General features: G+C 39.3%; 1 protein-coding gene across 1 annotated transcript in view; it reads left to right on the top strand.

Moving 5' to 3' along the window:
- The first annotated feature begins 278 nt into the window (after positions 1 to 278).
- The window catches only part of LOC128643631 (gastrula zinc finger protein XlCGF8.2DB-like), a 125,033-nt gene continuing 103,926 nt past the window's right edge, over positions 279 to 21,385 (top strand). The window contains exon 1 of the mRNA XM_053696464.1: positions 279 to 428. Coding sequence (XP_053552439.1) covers positions 377 to 428 — 52 coding nt within the window. The 5' untranslated portion in view covers positions 279 to 376. The remainder of the gene's footprint in view (positions 429 to 21,385) is intronic.

Here is a 21,385-nt window from a genome sequence, read left to right as displayed (position 1 = left end):
CAGAGGTGTCACATTCCTCAAAAATAAAAAGTAATTTGTAACATAATTATATGAACTCTTAGAATAATTTATTTATTATACTCACTGTCCTCTGATTAATCAATTTTATTCACTTTATCCCTTTGTAATCAATCAGGGGTATTCCTGAGTCCTGGTCTGTTTATGATGCTCAGATACAGGTTTTGAACATAAATAATTCAGTGTTCCCCCCTATGACAATGAACTGTACATGAGACCCTTCCCCCCCCCCTCCCCTCTATCTCTCTGTGTAGGCTCCTGTTACTATGAAGATCACGTACAATACACATCACTGCGTTTGTCAGTAAAGAAGAAACATTATTAGAATATCTGAAAAATTCAGTTGCTGAACAAGACAATGTCTGACAAGACCGAGAACCACACCTCAGAGCTTCCTGATGCACACGGAGGTAAGCAGGATGTCACATGCATGTCACCTGGTTTTGTCATCAGAATGTGATAATATTCAGGGATGTGCAGTTCCTATCGCCCCGACGCCCAGGACATGCAGTTCTGGGCGCAGGGCATGTGGGTTGTTTTTTCTTTTAGCCCTGCCGCAGGCAAGCAGACCGCAGAAGGGTAAAGCTTCTTTTTTTTTTAGATAGTCGTAGTAGGTGGCGCAAAGAAGATTGCTGTTCCCTATATGTTTCTGACGTATATGTTGATGAATTTAGGTTAGGTTTGTCAAATCAATATATATATGTGTCTGTAGAATAATTGAGCTATTATGTTCCTAGTTTTATATTCTTTTTTGGATAAATTGATACTGACACAAGTTAATATATAAAATAAGCTCCTTTATTTATATCCGTTAAAATCACCAAATGGATTATATAAATAATATCTCAATATTAATAAAAACTAAAAGGTAGAATACACAATATTCAAAAAATGTTTAAAACTTGACACCGGTGTCTGTTATTTGCATAAGGTTATTACCTCGTTTTCCTATGTATAATATAGTATCCTAAACATTAAAAAGTTGCTAAATAGTGATCGCTAAAACAATATATTAAATGCTAAAAAAAAACAATACAAGTTACATAAATTGCATAAATCTTATGACATTCCACTTATACGTGGATTATATTTGTTGGATATTGTTACACATATTCTACTATACAAACATTTTGAGGGCGTTTTGTGTATAGAAAATGTTCATATGTCAATAAAGAGTTTACTTGATAATTGTATCAATATACAGGGTGTTTTTTCAGTGTTTCCGTATGTTGCACACTGACTGGATAATTCTATAGTTTGTAATGTTACCTTTGCAGTGTATCTGTTAGATTACACTTGAAAAAGAGAGAAGGTCCGTGTTGGAAAACCTTAAACAGGATTGATGGGCTTGTTTTCCTGGAGTATGATGTTGCGGTAAGAAGTGTATTCAGTTTAGCGATCTGTTTGATCTGACACTTCTGGAATCCAAGGTGGGTGTTCTTTCGGTCAGTGACCGATATCCTTATGATGAAATGAATACCAAGCTCTCGATGTTCCTATGGCACTGGTATCCAAGGTGGGTGTTCTTTCGGTCAGTGACCAATATCCTTATGATGAAATAAATACCAAGCTCTCAATGTTCCTATGGCACTTGTTGTCCAGACACCTTTATTGTGTGTCTTTATTTCTTTGGAAGTTCCAATGACACTTCACTGGGTGGCTGTCTGTGTCTTGTCCTATTTTGGTGTTAATGCTTCTTTCGGTCAGTGACCGTTTCTTTGCCGGTTTTTGTAGTTAAGCCTCCTCAGATCTTTTGGGTCCAAATGTTGGTTATTTCTATAGCGGTTTCTCTTGCTGGACCGTGGGGCGTATTAATGCAGTGTAGGGCACATAGGGCTCAGAATAACCCCTTTGTACCATAAGCAGAGAAGTGTTAAGTTGTGGTACTTAGCTCTGTCAAATGGTGGTTTTCTTAGTGTCTTTAAGTCTCGCCGGACTTGAAATAAGGTAGATTCTGGTGGGATCGAGCTCAGGGGGCTCTAGATCAACTCCTTTGTTCACCACAATCAGTATGGTAATGGTCTCTGGGATCAACATGTTTCGGCTGGACAGCCTTTTTCAAGATACCAGATGTGGGGATTCAAGGCTATTTAAAGCCTCAAAAGATTAACTCTTAGATTGCCAATTTGGTGTTAAATTACAAAATCCACTTTTGAAATACATATGGGTAATATTCTTATACACCTTAATCATACATTGGTTAACATTATAATCTAGTGTATTGTTTAAATGATTAAATGACTATATACCAATAAATACTTTATTAGTAATTTGGAGCGTTTATAAGTATGTTAAAAATTGTCTAAACTTTTTCCTTTGCTAGAACATATTCCTATCATTTATGATAGAACCAAAAAAGAATATAAATTGGTGTGGATCTTTAGATATGCGATTGTTTATTAGATACGGGTTAATTATTACCAGTTAACATTTCAAGTTGTGTGTCTATGGACTGCAAAACTCCATGACATATGTTTAATGTACACATTATTTTGTAAAAATTTTTTTTTTTTTTTATATATCATTTTTCTTTATTGTTTTTTAACAACCATATAACATAAAAATATAATAATAATCAGACAATAACAACAGAATAAAAAATAGAGCATACATTTCTGGAAAACTGACCAAACAACATGTTCTCAGGACGTTCCAATCTCTATCCGACTGAATCTGGACTATCTATACTCTGATAGTGCATGAAAAAAAAAAAAAAAAAAAAAAAAAGGAAAGAAAGAAAAGGGAGGAAAAGAAAATGAATAGTAAAAAGAATTCTCCTCTACTCGACTCCACTCTCTCCAGTCCCCACCTCTGGCAAGCTTCTGACATTATTATACCAGATACTGGGGAAATTTCCAGCCAAAATTTGTAGTTGGAAATACAGCGTCTCCTTGAATGGTCTGACCAACCTAATTTGGGTCTCTGTAGGGAATGATAAGATAAAATTTTTCCATTGCCTGAAGAACTCAGCCAAACGTGTATCTGTCGGATTTTGTAAATTTATCTGTTCATGGATAAACTGAATAAACAGAGCATTCTTAAGTTCTTTCAAATTCGGAGCGGTTTTAGCTTTCCATGCCCTCAATAGCATGTTACGACCCAGCATAATGATCTTATTAATTAATTTAACGTTTTCCGGAACAATTTGAGATTGCACCAAAAAAAGTACATCAATTACTTGTATATGATAGGCAAGTTTGAACTTTGAGCGTATCCAATATGCTACTTTCGACCAAAATTGTGAAATTTTAGGACAAGCCCAAAAACAATGTAGCAGGTCTGCCCTAGGGGAAGAACATTTAGGACATATGCTTGTTATCTTATACCACCTTGCCACTCTAGCAGGGGTCAAATAATACATAAAGACAATCTTGATCTGCGATTCCTTCCATGACGTCAAAACCCAGCTTTTATCCATGAATTTAAATACATTCATTATAGTTTGACTATTTACTTCAGGCAAAACTTTACTCCATTTAGCTACTATATAATCTCTCTGTTCATTAGAAGATTTGAAATTAAGATGTGCATAAAACGAAGCTATTGAATATATTCCCATTTTGAAACTATTAATTTGCGGTTGAAATGAAAGGGTCCAGTCGATTCCGTATTTTTGAATTAGTTCAAATATGAAATGCCTTAACTGCAAATAAGCATAGAATTCTTTGTTAGAGAGGCCGAATTGCTGTCTTAGCTCGGCAAAAGATAACAAAGTTGAATCTGTTTTAACTACTTGTGCCACATATATCAACCCTCTAGCACGCCAATCCCTGAAGATCACTGAACAGAGCCCTGGAACAAAATTTGGATTGCCTGTAATAGATAAATATTTGGAAACATATGGCACATTATCTAAAGACACACAAAATTTCTGCCACGCAGATATGATGTTTCTGAATGTCAAGAGTGTAAAAAGTGAAGAGGGTAAGTCGGTCATTGGGCAATGGAGAATAGCATCTAGTCTAAATGGCTTTACTAGCGCAGACTCCCAGGGAACTGCAGCAACCTGATCTTGTTCGGTTATCCAATCAATTGCCACTTTTACTCTAGCGACTAAACTATAATACTGCAAATTCGGTAAGACCAGCCCGGCCGCATCTTTGTTACATGTTAAGCGTATAGTCGAAATACGGCTTCTAGTCCCCTTCCATAATAATTTTGTGCAAGCTTTATTATACTTCATTATATCGGCCTTCTTGATAGGCATTGGAATGTTTTGCATAAGATAAAATACTTTAGGAAAGAGAATGTTTTTTATAAGAGTCGCTCTAGCCGACAAGGAGATGGGTAGATTTATCCACCCATCTACCCGTTGCGCACACTCCTGAAAAAACTTACTGAAATTGAGCCTATACCAGTCCTCCGGATTTGTGCTTAATTTAATGCCAAGATACAAAATTTGAGATGTTTCAGAAAACGGGTGCATAATATCTTGCTGTTTTTTATTAACCCATAAAAGATCTGATTTGGCAAAATTGATTTTGTACCCCGAGATTGCACTGAAAAGTTCTGTAGATTCTAATAATAAGGCAAGACTGCGAGAAATGTTACTCAAGCATAAAATTATATCGTCAGCGTATAATAATAATGTGATTTTTTGATCTCCTATACGAATCCCCTCTAATTGTTGACGGAGCAGAATAGCAAATGGTTCTAGTGATATATTGAACTACAGTGGCGATAAAGGGCAACCCTGTCGGGTGCCCCGCTGCAATGATAGATATTGAGAGATCTCCCCGTTGATTAATAAAGACGAAATTGGAGAGGTGTAGATTATTTGCGTAAAATCCAATATGTGACCTGTTAGACCAAATTGCTCTAATGCAAAAAATAGGTGTTTCCAAGAGATGCGATCGAACGCTTTCTCCGCGTCGACCGTTAATAAGGCTAGGTCCGGAAAGTTTTCCCGTCCAGATGTTTTGAATTTATTCCAAAAATAATCCAACAAAGTCATAACCTTACGTATATTTTTTGAGGGGTTTCTCCCTGGCATGAAACCCGCCTGATTGTCGTGAATTATGTTACCTAGATGAGGTTTTAATCTGTTAGCTATTATTGACGCCAAAATCTTGTAATCTGTGTTTAAGACAGATATGGGCCTATAGGATTCTGGAAGTTCTAAATCTTTGTTTTTTTTTGGGATCAACGAGATTACCGCTGCAGCGAAATATGGGGAACATTTATTGTTTTTAACAAAATAATAGTTAAATAGATTCATAAGAGTAGCGGCGATATGCGTCTGAAGTATCTTGTAGAACTCCGCAGGAAGACAGTCCGGACCTGCTGCCTTATTAGGTTTTGTTGTTTTAATTGCAGCATGAATCTCTTGTTCAGAGATAGGTTTGTTAATATCTGCCAAAATTTCTGGGGAGATTTTAGGGGTCTTAATTTGATCCCAAAATTGTCTCTGCTTTTCTATGTCATACGATTCAGCCTTATACAGATCACTAAAAAAACAATGAAAAACTCTAATAATATCAGAGTTTTTTTGTATATCTCCCCAACCTGTCTTTGATGACCGTCACAGCATTACGAGTGGTCGATTTGGTAAGTTTAGCCAGAAACTTAGCCGATCTCCCAGCAAAACCACCGTAGAGTGCCTTTTGCTTTTGTATTTCCATCACTGTTTTTTGCTGTATAAGAATATCACGTGCTGTTTTAGCATCCATATATTTACGCCATTTCTCATCCGAATGCTCATTTAAATACGCCGAAAGTGTATTTCTCACCCTATTATTCGCCTGAGTTTCTAATTGCATACTTTTCCTCTTACGCTTACATAGGTATGCCTTGATTTTACCTCTGATTACGGCTTTCGCCGCTTCCCAATAGACTTCCGGTTTATCCATGTAGGAATTGTTAAAAGACTCATATTCTTGCCATTGCGTTATCAGCCAATTCTGGAATTTAATATCGTTGACTAAATATTTGGGGGAAAAAATACCACTAGTAGCGGTTAATCGCTTAGATGATGTATTAAGTGATAAAGTAATAACCGCGTGGTCTGAAATTATTATATCCCGAATATCTGCTTCCCAATCTGATCCAGACATACTCTCCGAGACTAAAAAAAAGTCTATTCTAGATAGGGAGTGATACCCTTTAGATAAGCAAGTAAAAGCTCTTGTGTCCGGATTTTGGGCTCGCCAGATATCTGTCAGCCCAAGTTGGGCACAAAATTTCTGCAAAATACGCGTCTTCCTGTCTCGTGTAAAAATATATGCCTTATTGTCTCTATCTAAAATAGGATCTGCTACAAGATTAAAATCACCCGCCACTATAAGATGATGCCCAGTATATTTATGAAGGAGGGTTAGTATTTTATTCCAGAATATTTTGTCGACTTTATTGGGCCCATAGATATTGCATAATACATATCTTGTTTTATTAATTGTAGTTTCTACAATTAGGTACCGCCCTTCCTGGTCCTTCGTAATCACTTCTATCGTGTATTCTAAATTTCTGTTGAAAAGTATAGCAACACCTCTTTTACAAGATTTGAATGGTGCCGCTATAACCTCCCCAACCCAATTAGTCTGAAGTTTCAAAGATTCTGATTCTTTTAAGTGGGTCTCTTGAAGAAAGGCTATGTTTGATTTAACTTTAGCCAGATGTTTTATTATCGCTTTTCTTTTTATTGGAGAGTTTATGCCCCCGACATTCCACGATGTTAAATTAAGAGTGTCTAACATAAACCCAGAGAAAAAATTCCACTAGCCGACCCTCTTATGATATGATCCTGAAGAAGAGGATATTTACACGCTGCGTTTCTAACAATATCTCCGAAAGCAAGCTTCCCAAAGTCCCTATTTCTGATATATCTAAAAGAAAAAGAAGCCATAAATTTCCCATTTCTGGTATAGCCCCAAAAGACAAGATTAATTGGTACCCCCTGCAGGTATAGCCCATAGAATCGCACAGGACCCAGATATCGAGAAGTCAGCCAAAAAGGAGAGACGGGGGGCGAAGAGAGAGAAAGAGCGAGGGAGAGAGAAGACAAGGAGAAGAGAGAGGAGAGAGGAAAAAAAAAAAAAAAAAAAAGGAAGACAATAATATGTACAAAAATAAACATACATTTTAACCAATGAACATTTGACTCCATTCTGTACATCCTTACAAACAGTGCTTTGAAGACATTATTTATTTTTATAGCCCCCATTCAGTGGATGTCCAATTTTTTACATAGAGCTGCGGCTTCCGCACTATTATTTGCTATATATGAAGAACCTTCCTTATTGATTATAAGTTTAGCAGGATAGACCAGCCTGACATTGCAATCTGCTTTTAGGAATCTCTCAAAAAACGGGGTCATCTCTTTTCTCTTTGCCCTAGTTTCAACCGAAAAATCTTGAAAAATCCATATTCTATGTGAGTTAATAGTAAGCGTGTTCAACTTCCTGTAATGGGCCAGAAATAGAAGTTTATCTTGATAGTTAACGAACTTAAAAATAATAGGTCTAGGTTTAGAACTGTCACTGTTTTCTTTGAGGGGCCCAATTCTATGAGCTCTCTCAACCAAAAATGGCGTAGGAGGAGGAGGAAGCAAGAGCGCCTGAGGGAGGGTGACCGTTACAAATTTTAATAAATCCTGAAACTCAATTAGTTCAGGCACACCAATCACTCTCAAATTATTCCGCCTCGACCTATCCTCTAGGTCCTCTACTCGACTCTGTAATTGGGTGATAGTTTTCTCTTGTGTGTTAGAAGTAGCAAAAATGATATTCACTCTATCCTCCAGGTCAGAGACCCTAGTCTCCACCTCCTCCATTCTAACTGTGAATTGCCTGATCTCCTCAGTGAGATTGGATATCTCCGTTTTAATTTCTAATTTAACTGTCTCTAGGTGAGGAGCCATTATTTTCGCCATTTCTGCTGCAAATTCTGACATATCGTTACAGGAAAAATTCATCAAACCTCCTTCTTGGGAGGTATCCTGGGGGGTTTCTAGATGTTTAGTGGTGCCTTTCCTGTCTTTTTGTTTGGGCGGCATTATAGGTGAGGAACCCTTCTGATGGGAGATAAATCTCTCCATTCACCACTGTGCAACGTGCTTTCCTTAAATATTTACAAGCCTTAATCTTGTGTATGTGATATTCCCTAATAGCCCAGTGAGGGCAGAAGAGAAAAGAAAAAAAGAGACAAAAAAAGTGTAATATAAGTGAGGAAGGGGGTGCAAAAGAAGAGTGACGTGACACAAAGAAAAAAAAAAAAAAAGTGATATGACACCTAAAAAATGCTGACCAACAGTTTCTCTTGTTCTAAACTTGTTCCCTTTCCCCCCTTCCCCTCACCTTCCTCCTTTAAAACACAAGAGACCAAACCCTAGACCCTTAAATTCCTTTATACAATCCTAGGGAGAAAAAAAAGAAAAAAGAGGAGAAAAAAAAAAAAAAAAAAACCTTGGCACAACTATATGTACTGAACCAGCTCTTATACCATAACAAATCTATTGCCGATTTTACAAGCAAGTAAAGGTTATAGTCCTGTACACTTATGCTACAACCATTCTAGTTCCCAGGTATATTGTTTCAGAATTTACTTAGCACAACATTTAAATCTTTTTTTTTTTTTTTTTTTTTTTTTTAGACAACAATACATGCACACCAATTTAGTGAGATATCACTTGTATACCCTCAGAATTTATGTATCATTGTAAGAAGAAGTCTCAAATATGCATTTATTCCCAATACAAGAGTTTGAAACAGAATGTCACTTTGAAAAAATAAAGATTCACCGCCAGTAATCTAGGGCTCTTCTTGGTAAATCATCAGTTCAGCATCAGCCCAAGTTATCCAAGATCCCCTAGGCTGAACCACTATAAAGGAGTGTTCTAAGTCAAGTCCCCTTTTTTTTTCTTTGCTTATTTCTCCTTTCCCATCCCTTTTCCTCTTTCTTCTCCTTTTAAAGACTTAGGGATTTGACTGCGAATGAGAATTCCCCACTAACTTCTTTTTATCACGCCAAAAAGCGGTCAAACTTATAAACACTCTGTTACCGTGACCTTACAATCAGCTTTTTTGTTACTCCAATAGCGCCAACTAGTAAATGTTACTGGCTCTAACAATAAGGTATTCCAGATATTGCTGATGTTGTGTCCAGTAATCCTTTCTTCATACCCTTTTCCTATCTTCCTTTGTAAGGGTGGACACTGATCTTAAGTTATATTTGTTAGCCTATTAATATGCTCCGATGTTATTAATTGAAAGGCAGCTTAAGATATAGAATACTGCGTCCTCAGTAGCACATCTCTTCGTGCCCGTCTACAATCAACCAGACCCCCGCAAGTCCAGCACACACTTCTCCTCTTTCGGGTCAGATTTATTAATACATTTTGGGTATCTACTGCAAAGGCTCCCCAGTACTGTGCCCAGTGTCAATATGTATCAGCGGTAAAGTCTATTATATTTGTAGTTGACTAAGTATACCTCCTTACTGGATTTGGTGAGAAAAAAAACTTTGAAAAGATAAACTGTCAGGATACCCGTATCTTTAATCTTTTCTTCAGACACACTCACACCAATGCCTCTACTCACGCTTTGATGTCCTTCTAGGGTACGCCAAAGGTTGTCGATCTTCTGATCCGCTTCAGCCCACTACTGATCAATAGCTGCTCCGTCGACAGTGCTCCGTTTGTTATCTCCCCTTCAGCGTGAGACTGTTTCCAACACCGTACCAGGACAGTGCTATCTCAGCTCTGATCGAGGGGGGTTACTGGCTCAGATATTTTGAATCCGCCAATCGGGCAGCTGATCCACCGCACTCCCCCACCTGTTAGACGCTGGATATGCAGAGGCCGAAGGACTCTCCTGTCCTATCCTCCGTTGACACTCTCGGAGTACTCAGCTAATCACCTCAGGTAATAGGGAGCCGGGCCATATGCGGTAAGTTCAAAAGACAAAACCAACTTGCTTTTTTATTCCATTACATTAAGCGTGTGTTCAGAGGGCATCTTACTCACGAACCTTACTGCCACTTTAGCACATTGACCACAATACCATTAGGCCAGACAGGTATTATTATCCCGGGGCTAAGGTAAATTGGAGAGATGGCGTGAGGCGATCTTGAAGGGGTATACCCACTGTTTGCAGGTGTGAGGTGCGTCAATGTACTCAGGAGTGCTTCAGCAACTAAGCCTTAATCTTTGCCTTTATTGGACTTCCCACCGCCGTCTGTGAAACTTCTACCGGCCCAATGCAAATGAAACCTGGGCAAGGTAGTCTGCGGTGGGGTGGAGATTTTCACTTTCCCATAAACTGGGAACACGAAGCAAACAGCAGCTACCTGTGTGCTACCTGTTCGCTCCGCCCCCAAACGGAAGTCCTCCGTAAAAATATATTTTAGTTTGTGTTGTATTTGGATCTTTTGTAATTGGATCCTTAGAGATGGGAATGGTTATTATGTAGGGGTGTACTACCGTATGGGTATAGTTATGTCTGTTCACATTTCAAGTTGTGTGTCTTTGGACTGTAAAACATTATGATATTATTTAGATATACATATTATTTGGTAGACATATTTTTGTAGGTAATTAATACGGTTTGATGATGTGTTTAGGTCCTTTATAATTGGATCCTTTATAGAATTGCATTGAGGTCTAGTTCACTGTTAAGGCCTTTTGGGTGTAGAGTGTTCATTTTAAAAATCAGTTCAGCTTCATGGTATAATAACTTTTTTTTCTACATTTCCTCCTCTACCATCATGCTTGATTTTCTTAATATCCCAAAATTTCATGTCATTTGGGTTACCCTTATGAAATTCTTTGAAATGAGCATATAGTCTGGTGTTATCTTTTTCTTTTTCTATGCAGCGGATGTGTTCCCTTATTCGTTCTTTCAGTTTTCTCCCTGTTTGGCCTAGATATTGAAGCTCACATGAGCACTGAATTAGGTAAATTATATTGGTGTCAGTGCACCTTATGGTGTCATTAATCTTGAATTCTCTCTGAGTCACAGTAGATTTTACCATTTTGGTTTTAGTACTAAATTTGCATGATTTGCATACGTGACATGGAAAGAACCCTGATATTTTTTCGTTTTTAAGATTGTATTGATTCAGACCTGTTTTAGATTTGAATTCACTTGGCGCTAGAATATTTTTTAAATTGGTGGCCTTTCTGAATATAATGTCGGGGCGATGTTTCAGTCTTTTCCCTATTATGGGATCACTTCTAGCAATATGCCAGTGTTTCTTTACAATATCTTCTATTTGTTTGTGTTGGCTTGAGAAGGATGTTATGAACGGAATGTCGTATGGGTCTTTTTCTGCCTTGTTTGTCATAGTTCTGTCTTCTAATAGTGACTTCCTATCTATTGCTCTAACTTGTTTGCTGGTTTCCAGTAGTGATTTAGGGTGGTATCCTTTTTCTATAAATCTGTTATGTAGGATTTCTGCTTGTGAATCATAATCTGCTATGTGTGTGCAGTTTTTTCGAATCCTTGAGAATTGCCCTTTTGGTATATTTCTTTACCACCTATTATGGTGGCAGCTTTTGAAATCAATATAGCTATTAGCATCGACTTTTTTTTAAAAAAGTGGTTGTGGTTATTTCATTATCTACTATAGCTATTTCTATATCCAAAAAAATTATCTTAGTTTTATTATATTCATATGTAAATATTAATCCAAAATCGTTTGTATTAAAATCTGAAATGAATTGTTCTAATACTTCCTCTTCTCCTTTCCAGATGATAAATATATCATCTATAAATCTTTTATAGAGCACGAGATTCGCACCCCAAGGTGTTCCAGATATAAATTGTTCTTCAAAGTGTCCCACGAACAAATTGGCGTAACTGGGTGCGAATCTCGTGCCCATAGCTGTGCCCCTCTTTTGTAGATAATAGTGTCCATTAAATGACAATGTCTGACAAGACCGAGAACCACACCTCAGAGCTTCCTGATGCACACGGAGGTAAGCAGGACGTCACATGCATGTCACCTGGTTTTGTCATCAGAATGTGATAATATTCAGGGATGTGCAATTCCTATCGCCCCAACGCCCAGGACATGCGGTTCTGGGCGCAGGGCATGTGGGTTGTTTTTTCTTTTAGCCCTGCTGCGGGCAAGCAGACCGCAGAAGGGTAAATCTTTTTTTTTTCTTCCTTTGCCGCCAATTCAGCGCGCGTCTCAAGTCTCAGCTCCTCCCTGCTAGTGCTTGAGATTAGCAATGGAGGTGAGTGGTCAATTTCTGTGTCCCTCTCTGGCAGCGCAATTATTGGGCTATTTACTATGGGTGGCTCTCGCTCTATAAGCTTCAGTGCTGTCTCCCCACCTCTGTGAGCAACTTAGTTATAGTTCGACTATTTTTGAAAAATGCTGCTTTTATTATTATTTAAATATTATAAATATCTGTATGATTTTGTCTTATTTACAGCTGAACTTTGCGTGCTGTTTTATAACTTTGAGGTTTTTGGTTACTAATCTCAATCATTCTAGGATTTTTACTGAAAATATACATGCACAGGCATAGTCCTGGAGGCCATCCAGCAGGTGATCCACCATTCTCTGGAAGGTGGCTGGAGCATTCTTTATCCCAAATGGCATTACCATGAACTGGTAGAGGCTGAAAGGGTTGATGCAGGCAGACTTGGGGGCTGACTCGGGGTCTATAGGGATCTGCCAGTATCCCTTGCAGAGGTCAAGAGTGGTCAGGAAATGACCTTTGGAAATTCTGTCCAGGAGGTCATCAACTCTGGGCATGGGTTAGGCGTCAGTGGTGGTTCTGTCTTTGAGCTTATGGTAGTCAATGCAGAACCAGGTAATGCCATCTTTCTTGGGTACCAACGGGAGGCCCAGGGACTGTTGGACTGTTCAACAACGCCGAGGTCCAACATTTCCCGGAGCTCTCAGTGCATACTGAGTCTGACTGCTTCAGGGACTCTGTAAGCTGCTTGCCACAGGGGAGGTCTGTTCTGGAGTCTCTACTCGGTGTATGGCCGCTGTGGTATACCCGGGGACATTAGAGAACATCTCTTGCTGGCCTTCTAGTAAGTGCTGGACTTGCTGCCTCTCGGCAGCTGCTAACCTCTCATCTAGGGCAATGTCAGCTATTCCCTGGGGGGTTTCGTCAGGGAGGGAAAGCTTCGGCATGGGAAGATTCTCTGAGTCCACATATTGCGGCCACATCTTGGGCTCGCCCGGAGTATGCCTTCAACATGTTCACATGGAAGGTTCTCTGGATCCTGCCATCTGAGAATTTGGCTACTAGGTAGGTGGTGTAATTAATCTGCTCGACTACCTGGTAAGCCTTGCCAGGCAGCCTGTAACTTATCTGTTTTGATAGGCTTCAGGGCAAGCACCTTCTGTCCCACTATCAGTGTGCGGGCACAAGCAGTTCTGTCGTACCACCGCTTCTGCTTACCATGGCTGCAGGTAAGGAGAGGTTGCGGTTGTCTTGTGCGGGCAGTGGTGTCGGAGGTATCCCACCTGTCCGCATTCAAAACACTTGCGGGAGTTTGTGCGTCCGACCTGGGGAGCAGGGATCGGACGAGGTTGCGGTTGTCGGGTAGGTACTGGGGCCCAGTCTGGCGCCAGTCATCCGCGTATTGGTCCGCCAGGACGGCCGCCTGATCAGCAATCCTTGGTTTCCTATCCTTAACCCAATCCTGGATCTCGGCGCTATTCCTCTAGTACGAAGCAAGACTTTCAGTGCTTCTTTCCGGATCCGATCATAGAGCTCCATCCAAAGAAGTCTTCAGTTGCTGGTTTGAATGTTCCAGGTATATGGAAGCACCCCACCACTGCCACCACTACACTGACTGGGTAGCTCCGCCGAAACGATCTTTCAACACCTGGAACCAGCTGCTGTGTAGCGGATAGAGTGTGATTTCAGCAATCCCCACCCAAATAACTAGACATCTAGCATTTAGGTGGAGCAAATAAGAACTGAATTTATTGGAAAACACACACTCCTTTTATACACAAAGCTCATCTTGATAAAACACTGGACAATCCCACAATTTCCCCGCCCCTCCAGACAGGCTGGCACCTCCATAGCAGCCACAGAATCCCAGTACCCAGGGGTGATGGTTTCTGGGTGATCCTGGTGGCACTCTGGGTCCCCATATGCCACAGTCCAAAAAGCAGGAGTGATTCGTTACTGGGGACCGGAGATACAGTCTGTTGAAGTTATGGGGGTAGGGGTGTCCAAAACCCCTGGTTCCAAAGGAGCTCCCCTCTGGTAATTCCCACAGCTCTTGTCCTCCCTAGGGGCTACCAATCCCCATTAGAGCAGAGCTCTGGGACAAGGGGCCGCTGGAGTGACCGGGGTAAAGTTAGCGGGTGTCCTGCTGTTCTGTGGCCAACAGGAGCCCGGCCAGCCTGAGAGGGGTCAGGCAGGTGTCCGTTGTGAGGCTGCTGACCGTGTGTTCCAGGAGCCCGGCCAGCCTAAGAGGGTTTTTCCGGTCAGAGACCAGCTCTTCTCTGACAAAGTATGAAAGCAAAAACAAGCAAACAAAGACTCCTAGAGATTGAGGTTGCTCTGAGGAGCCCAAATCCGTTGATAAACAACAGGGGTGAGGTAGTGGGGGGGGGTAGGAGTTTAACCCTTGCAGCCTGGTGCCAGTGACAGTTGCGATAGATTCAGTAGATTCAGTATCCCCCATTAGAATCTGTATCCCTGTCTTTTGCCGTGTTTCACTCAAACATTAATATGCTCTTTTTCAGAATCACTTCTAAGTATAGACACACTTTAATAATTACAGATTACAGGGAGTGCAGAATTATTAGGCAAATGAGTATTTTGACCACATCATCCTCTTTATGCATGTTGTCTTTCTCCAAGCTGTATAGGCTCGAAAGCCTACTACCAATTAAGCATATTAGGTGATGTGCATCTCTGTAATGAGAAGGGGTGTGGTCTAATGACATCAACACCCTATATCAGGTGTGCATAATGATTAGGCAACTTCCTTTCCTTTGCCAAAATGGGTCAAAAGAAGGACTTGACAGGCTCAGAAAAGTCAAAAATAGTGAGATATCTTGCAGAGGGATGCAGCACTCTTAAAATTGCAAAGCTTCTGAAGCGTGATCATCGAACAATCAAGCGTTTCATTCAAAATAGTCAACAGGGTCGCAAGAAGCATGTGGAAAAACCAAGGCGCAAAATAACTGCCCATGAACTGAGAAAAGTCAAGCGTGCAGCTGCCAAGATGCCACTTGCCACCAGTTTGGCCATATTTCAGAGCTGCAACATCACTGGAGTGCCCAAAAGCACAAGGTGTGCAATACTCAGAGACATGGCCAAGGTAAGAAAGGCTGAAAGACGACCACCACTGAACAAGACACACAAGCTGAAACGTCAAGACTGGGCCAAGAAATATCTCAAGACTGATTTTTCTAAGGTTTTATGGACTGATGAAATGAGAGTGAGTCTTGATGGGCCAGATGGATGGGCCCGTGGCTGGATTGGTAAAGGGCAGAGAGCTCCAGTCCGACTCAGACGCCAGCAAGGTGGAGGTGGAGTACTGGTTTGGGCTGGTATCATCAAAGATGAGCTTGTGGGGCCTTTTCGGGTTGAGGATGGAGTCAAGCTCAACTCCCAGTCCTACTGCCAGTTTCTGGAAGACACCTTCTTCAAGCAGTGGTACAGGAAGAAGTCTGCATCCTTCAAGAAAAACATGATTTTCATGCAGGACAATGCTCCATCACACGCGTCCAAGTACTCCACAGCGTGGCTGGCAAGAAAGGGTATAAAAGAAGAAAATCTAATGACATGGCCTCCTTGTTCACCTGATCTGAACCCCATTGAGAACCTGTGGTCCATTATCAAATGTGGGATTTACAAGGAGGGAAAACAGTACACCTCTCTGAACAGTGTCTGGGAGGCTGTGGTTGCTGCTGCACGCAATGTTGATGGTGAACAGATCAAAACACTGACAGAATCCATGGATGGCAGGCTTTTGAGTGTCCTTGCAAAGAAAGGTGGCTATATTGGTCACTGATTTGTTTTTGTTTTGTTTTTGAATGTCAGAAATGTATATTTGTGAATGTTGAGATGTTATATTGGTTTCACTGGTAAAAATAAATAATTGAAATGTGTATATATTTGTTTTTTGTTAAGTTGCCTAATAATTATGCACAGTAATAGTCACCTGCACACACAGATATCCCCCTAAAATAGCTAAAACTAAAAACAAACTAAAAACTACTTCCAAAAATATTCAGCTTTGATATTAATGAGTTTTTTGGGTTCATTGAGAACATGGTTGTTGTTCAATAATAAAATTAATCCTCAAAAATACAACTTGCCTAATAATTCTGCACTCCCTGTAATAGTATTAAAGGGTATATATATATATATATATATATATATATATATATATATATATATATATATATATATATATATATATATATATATATATATATATATATTATGGACCCTTTTTAAAACTATTAATCTGTAATTATTAACGTGTGACTGTCTATACTTAGAAGTGATTCTGAAATAGAGCATATTAATGTTTGAGTATAACAGTATGTGCTTAAAATAAAACAATCCACCCTGAGACAACTGTTTTCTCTTGATTTAGCCATAAGAGAAAGTTGCTTTAGTTGCAAAATAACATAAAAATGAAACAGAGTATTGAACTATGCACTGATAATGCTAGACAATAAAAATGTACCATTACATACTTCAATACTCTGTATATGTTACTGAGCTAACGTCTGATCCAGCTATTCCACCTTTAATGAAAGGGAGCTTTAGACTGTGAGAAAGGGGAGGGGTTTGGAGCTGAAGTGCGGCGAGAGACAGGTATACAGATTCTAATGGGGGATACTGAATCTATTGCAATGCCCTCAGTAGGATTACTGGGTGGGCGGTTCTGTAAGGAAGGATGGGCGGTAAGGAGGTGATGGGCTGTGATGTAAGCAGCGATGCTGCTACGGAAATAACCGAGCGGCAGGGGAGACGATTCTCCACGGGGAGACCAAATAAGTTACAACACCCACTTGTGTTACCCATTGACTTGGCGTGTGATCTAAACTGCGTAATAAGCAATATTAACTAATCTACTGAGCAGTTCCCTTCTAGAGACACATGATATAGTGATCGCAACCCTTTTCAGACCCATAATGGTCACGGACTAAAGATATGAAGTGGGGTGATTGATGGCACTGGAGTGGGGTAGATGAGCACTCAAATACTAAGCAGAAAAGCAATTTTAATCTCTGCAGTACCTATTCTAAAAGAAAAATCTGTGAGATCCTCAGTAAATTCTAAGAACAAAGCCAGACAGTGATGGTTGAAATAAAACAACATTCACTTAGACCTCAGGTATGGGCTATTTGAGTCAAATAGTCCATACCTGAGGTCTCTTCAGTCTGACAAACTAAGCATTGCCTGTCACTGTGGATCATTTATATACCATAGACTTATATAAGGCTATTCTGTTTAAATATGTGACTATAATTGGGTTTGTTTTGTTTAGTTTGGGATCTGCATTTTTTTGTGTGCAATGTGTGGAACTGAAACCATAATAAGCTATTCAGCATACATAGTGGCACAATCTGTTCCTATATCATTTTGTTGATTCATACTCAGAAATAGTATGTTGCACGTGTGAATAATAGGACATTTTGCTTTTAGTTAAAATTTTATGTCATGGGTCCATGAGTGGCCCTTATGTTTCATTTCAACTTTATTATAGTCTAAAGGGGTATTTACTTTCTATTCCAATATAAAATAAATACCCCCTCCAGATCACAGATTAGCAAATATCAATTTACTTAAAATTTTCAGCAGTAACTTCTAGTCTAGTCACTGAAGAAATTTGTTCACACTGTAATTCCAATTACAAACACCTGTCAAACACACGCACATTTATCTGCATTAAAATGACAGTCCTCCCTGCCCTCACTGTGTCCCTATCACACCAGTGACTAGTGATTTCTTTAGTGACTAGTGATTTCTTTAGTGACTAGTGATTTCTTTAGTGACTAGTGATTTCTTCAGTGACTAGTGATTTCTTTAGTGACTAGTGATTTCTTCAGTGACTAGTGAGTTCTTTAGTGACTAGTGATTTCTTTAGTGACTAGCGATTTCTTTAGTGACTAGTGATTTCTTCAGTGACTAGTGATTTCTTTAGTGACTAGTGACTTCTTTAGTGACTAGTGATTTCTTTAGTGACTAGCGATTTCTTTAGTGACTAGTGATTTCTTCAGTGACTAGTGATTTCTTTAGTGACTAGTGATTTCTTTAGTGACTAGCGATTTCTTTAGTGACTAGTGATTTCTTTAGTGACTAGTGATTTCTTCAGTGACTAGTGATTTCTTTAGTGACTAGTGATTTCTTTAGTGACTAGTGATTTCTTCAGTGACTAGTGATTTCTTTAGTGACTAGTGATTTCTTTAGTGACTAGTGATTTCTTCAGTGACTAGTGAGTTCTTTAGTGACTAGTGATTTCTTTAGTGACTAGTGATTTCTTCAGTGACTAGTGATTTCTTCAGTGACTAGACTAGATAGAACTGCTGAAAAATGTTAAGTAAATTGATTAAAGTGATAAGAAACCAGAATTTGTCTTTAATGAGTCAGATTGAGAATACAATTTAAATAAAGTTTCCAATTCACTTCTATTATCAAATTTGCTTTGTTCTCATGTTATTCTTTGTTGAAGAGATATCTATATAGGTAGTGTGCACCTGTCTGGAGCACTACATGACAGGAAATAGTGCTGCCATCTTGTGCTCTTGCTAATATAAAACATTGTTCCAAAACTGCTGCCATATAGTGCTACAGACACGTGCACACTCCTAAACTAACCTTTCTGCTTTTCAACAAAAGATAACAATAAAACAAAGAAAATTTAATAATAGAAGTACATTGAAAAGTCGTTTAAAATTGTATATTCTATCTGAATCATGAAATAAATATTTTGGCTTATTGTTAGGTCTCCTAATTTGTCATCAATAAAATAATTATTTTGCGAATCAGGACAAGTAGATTGTCACGAGGGACAAGTAGATTGGGCTCCCGATTTAGTCCCTTGGACAAGTAGTTTTTTACTGAATATTTACAGTAACCAACCAGAAACCTCAGTGATCTGATCACCTTAAAGGGATATAGGGGTTAGTAGTATACTGGGGATGTACAGAAGTTTCTGCTAAGCAGAGTTTAAAAAGCTGCTATAGTCTTATTGTTAATGATGAGATTTTCATCAAGTCCTCACACTTGGTATCAATGCACCTACCAATCAGCACTTGTCCTCACACTTGGTATCAATGCACCTACCAATCAGCACTTGTCCTCACACTTGGTATCAATGCACCAACCAATCAGCACTTGTCCTCACACTTGGTATCAATGCACCTAGCAATCAGCACTTGCTCTCACACTTTGTATCAGTGCACCTACCAATCAGCACTTGCCCTCACACTTGGTATCAATGCACCTACCAATCAGCACTTGCCCTCACACTTTGTATCAATGCACCTACCAATCAGCACTTGCCCTCACACTTGGTATCAATGCACCTACCAATCAGCACTTGCCCTCACACTTGGTATCAATGCACCTACCAATCAGCACTTGCCCTCACACTTGGTATCAATGCACCAACCAATCAGCACTTGCTCATGCTGCCAGTTTCATCTTAAAAAAAACAATAGTTTACAAGGTGTTTTGTTACTTTTTTCTTTAAGTAACTATATTTTATTATGTCATGCACTAATGTGCTTGGGCTGTTTAGCACTAACATACTATTAACTTCTGTATCCATTTAATTAACTTAATATTTGCTGCTTTAATAAGGTTTATAGGCACAGAGCTATGAAATTACTATAATGTGTAAGTGGTGTTGTTGGTCACATACAGGGAGCATTAATCAGGGGTTTAATAAGGTTTATAGGTACAGAGCTGTGTAGTTACTATAATCTGTATGTGGTGTTGTTGGTCACATACAGGGGGCATTAATCAGGGGTTTAATAAGGTTTATAGACACAGAGCTGTGTAGTTACTATAATCTATATGTGGTGGTGTTGGTCACATACAGGGGGCATTAATCAGGGGTTTAATAAGGTTTATAGGTACAGAGCTGTGTAGTTACTATAATCTGTATGTGGTGTTTAATCAGGGGTTTAATAAGGTTTATAGGTACAGAGCTGTGTAGTTACTATAATGTATATGTGGTGTTGTTGGTCACATACAGGGGGCATTAATCAGGGGTTTAATAAGGTTTATAGGTACAGAGCTGTGTAGTTACTATAATCTATATGTGGTGTTGTTGGTCACATACAGGGGGCATTAATCAGGGGTTTAATAAGGTTTATAGGTACAGAGCTGTGTAGTTACTATAATCTATATGTGGTGTTGTTGGTCACATACAGGGGGCATTAATCAGGGGTTTAATAAGGTTTATAGGTACAGAGCTGTGTAGTTACTATAATCTATATGTGGTGTTGTTGGTCACATACAGGGGGCATTAATCAGGGGTTTAATAAGGTTTATAGGTACAGAGCTGTGTAGTTACTATAATCTGTATGTGGTGTTGTTGGTCACATACAGGGAGCAGTAAATCAAGGGTTAAATAAGGTTTATAGACACAGAGCTGTGCTGTTACTATAATGTTTATGTGGTGTTATTAGTCACGTACAGGGAGCAGTAAATCAGGGGTTTAATAAGGTTACTATAATGTGTATGTGGTGTTGTTGGTCACATACTGCAACACTTAACTTAATAGCTTTCAGTTAGTTGCTCACATATGATGATAACTTTAGTTAGTTTGTAGCTAACAGTATAACAGCTGGCAATTTATACCTGTCAGCAGATCTAATACAGCTAAGATAAATATTTCTCATAGATTGAAACAAAAGTAATGTGAAACAACTGGATGTGAGGCTGAATTTACAGGCTGCAGTGGAACACACAATTTCCTCAGAGGTAATGGAATCAACGGCAGGGAGTCAGCAGAGTATTCTTTGAGTACTTAAAAGTAGTAAGGTTTATAGGCAGAGACCTGTGTAGTTACTATAATGTGTATGTGGTGTTGTTGGTCACATACAGGGAGCATTAAATCAGGGGTTTAATAAGGTTCATAGGCACAGAGCTGTGTAGTTACTATAATGTGTATGCAGTGTTGTTGGTCACATACAGGGAGCACTAAATCGGGGTTTAATAAGGTTTATAGGCACAGAGCTGTGTAGTTACTATAATGTTTATGTGGTGTTGTTGGTCACATACAGGGAGCGTTAATCAGGAGTTTAATAAGCTTTATAGGCACAGAGATGTGTAGTTACTATAATGTGTATGTGGTGTTGGTCACATACAGGGCTCATTAATCAGGGGTTTAATAAGGTTTATAGGTTCGGAACTGTGTAGTTACTATAATGTGTACGTGGCGTTGTTGATCACATACAGGGAGGACTAAAT

This window comes from Bombina bombina, unplaced genomic scaffold (assembly GCF_027579735.1).
Source record: "Bombina bombina isolate aBomBom1 unplaced genomic scaffold, aBomBom1.pri scaffold_526, whole genome shotgun sequence".
Lineage (NCBI taxonomy): Eukaryota > Metazoa > Chordata > Amphibia > Anura > Bombinatoridae > Bombina > Bombina bombina.
The sequence above is the reverse complement of the archived record's forward strand: the minus strand, read 5'-3'. Positions and strand labels throughout refer to the sequence as shown.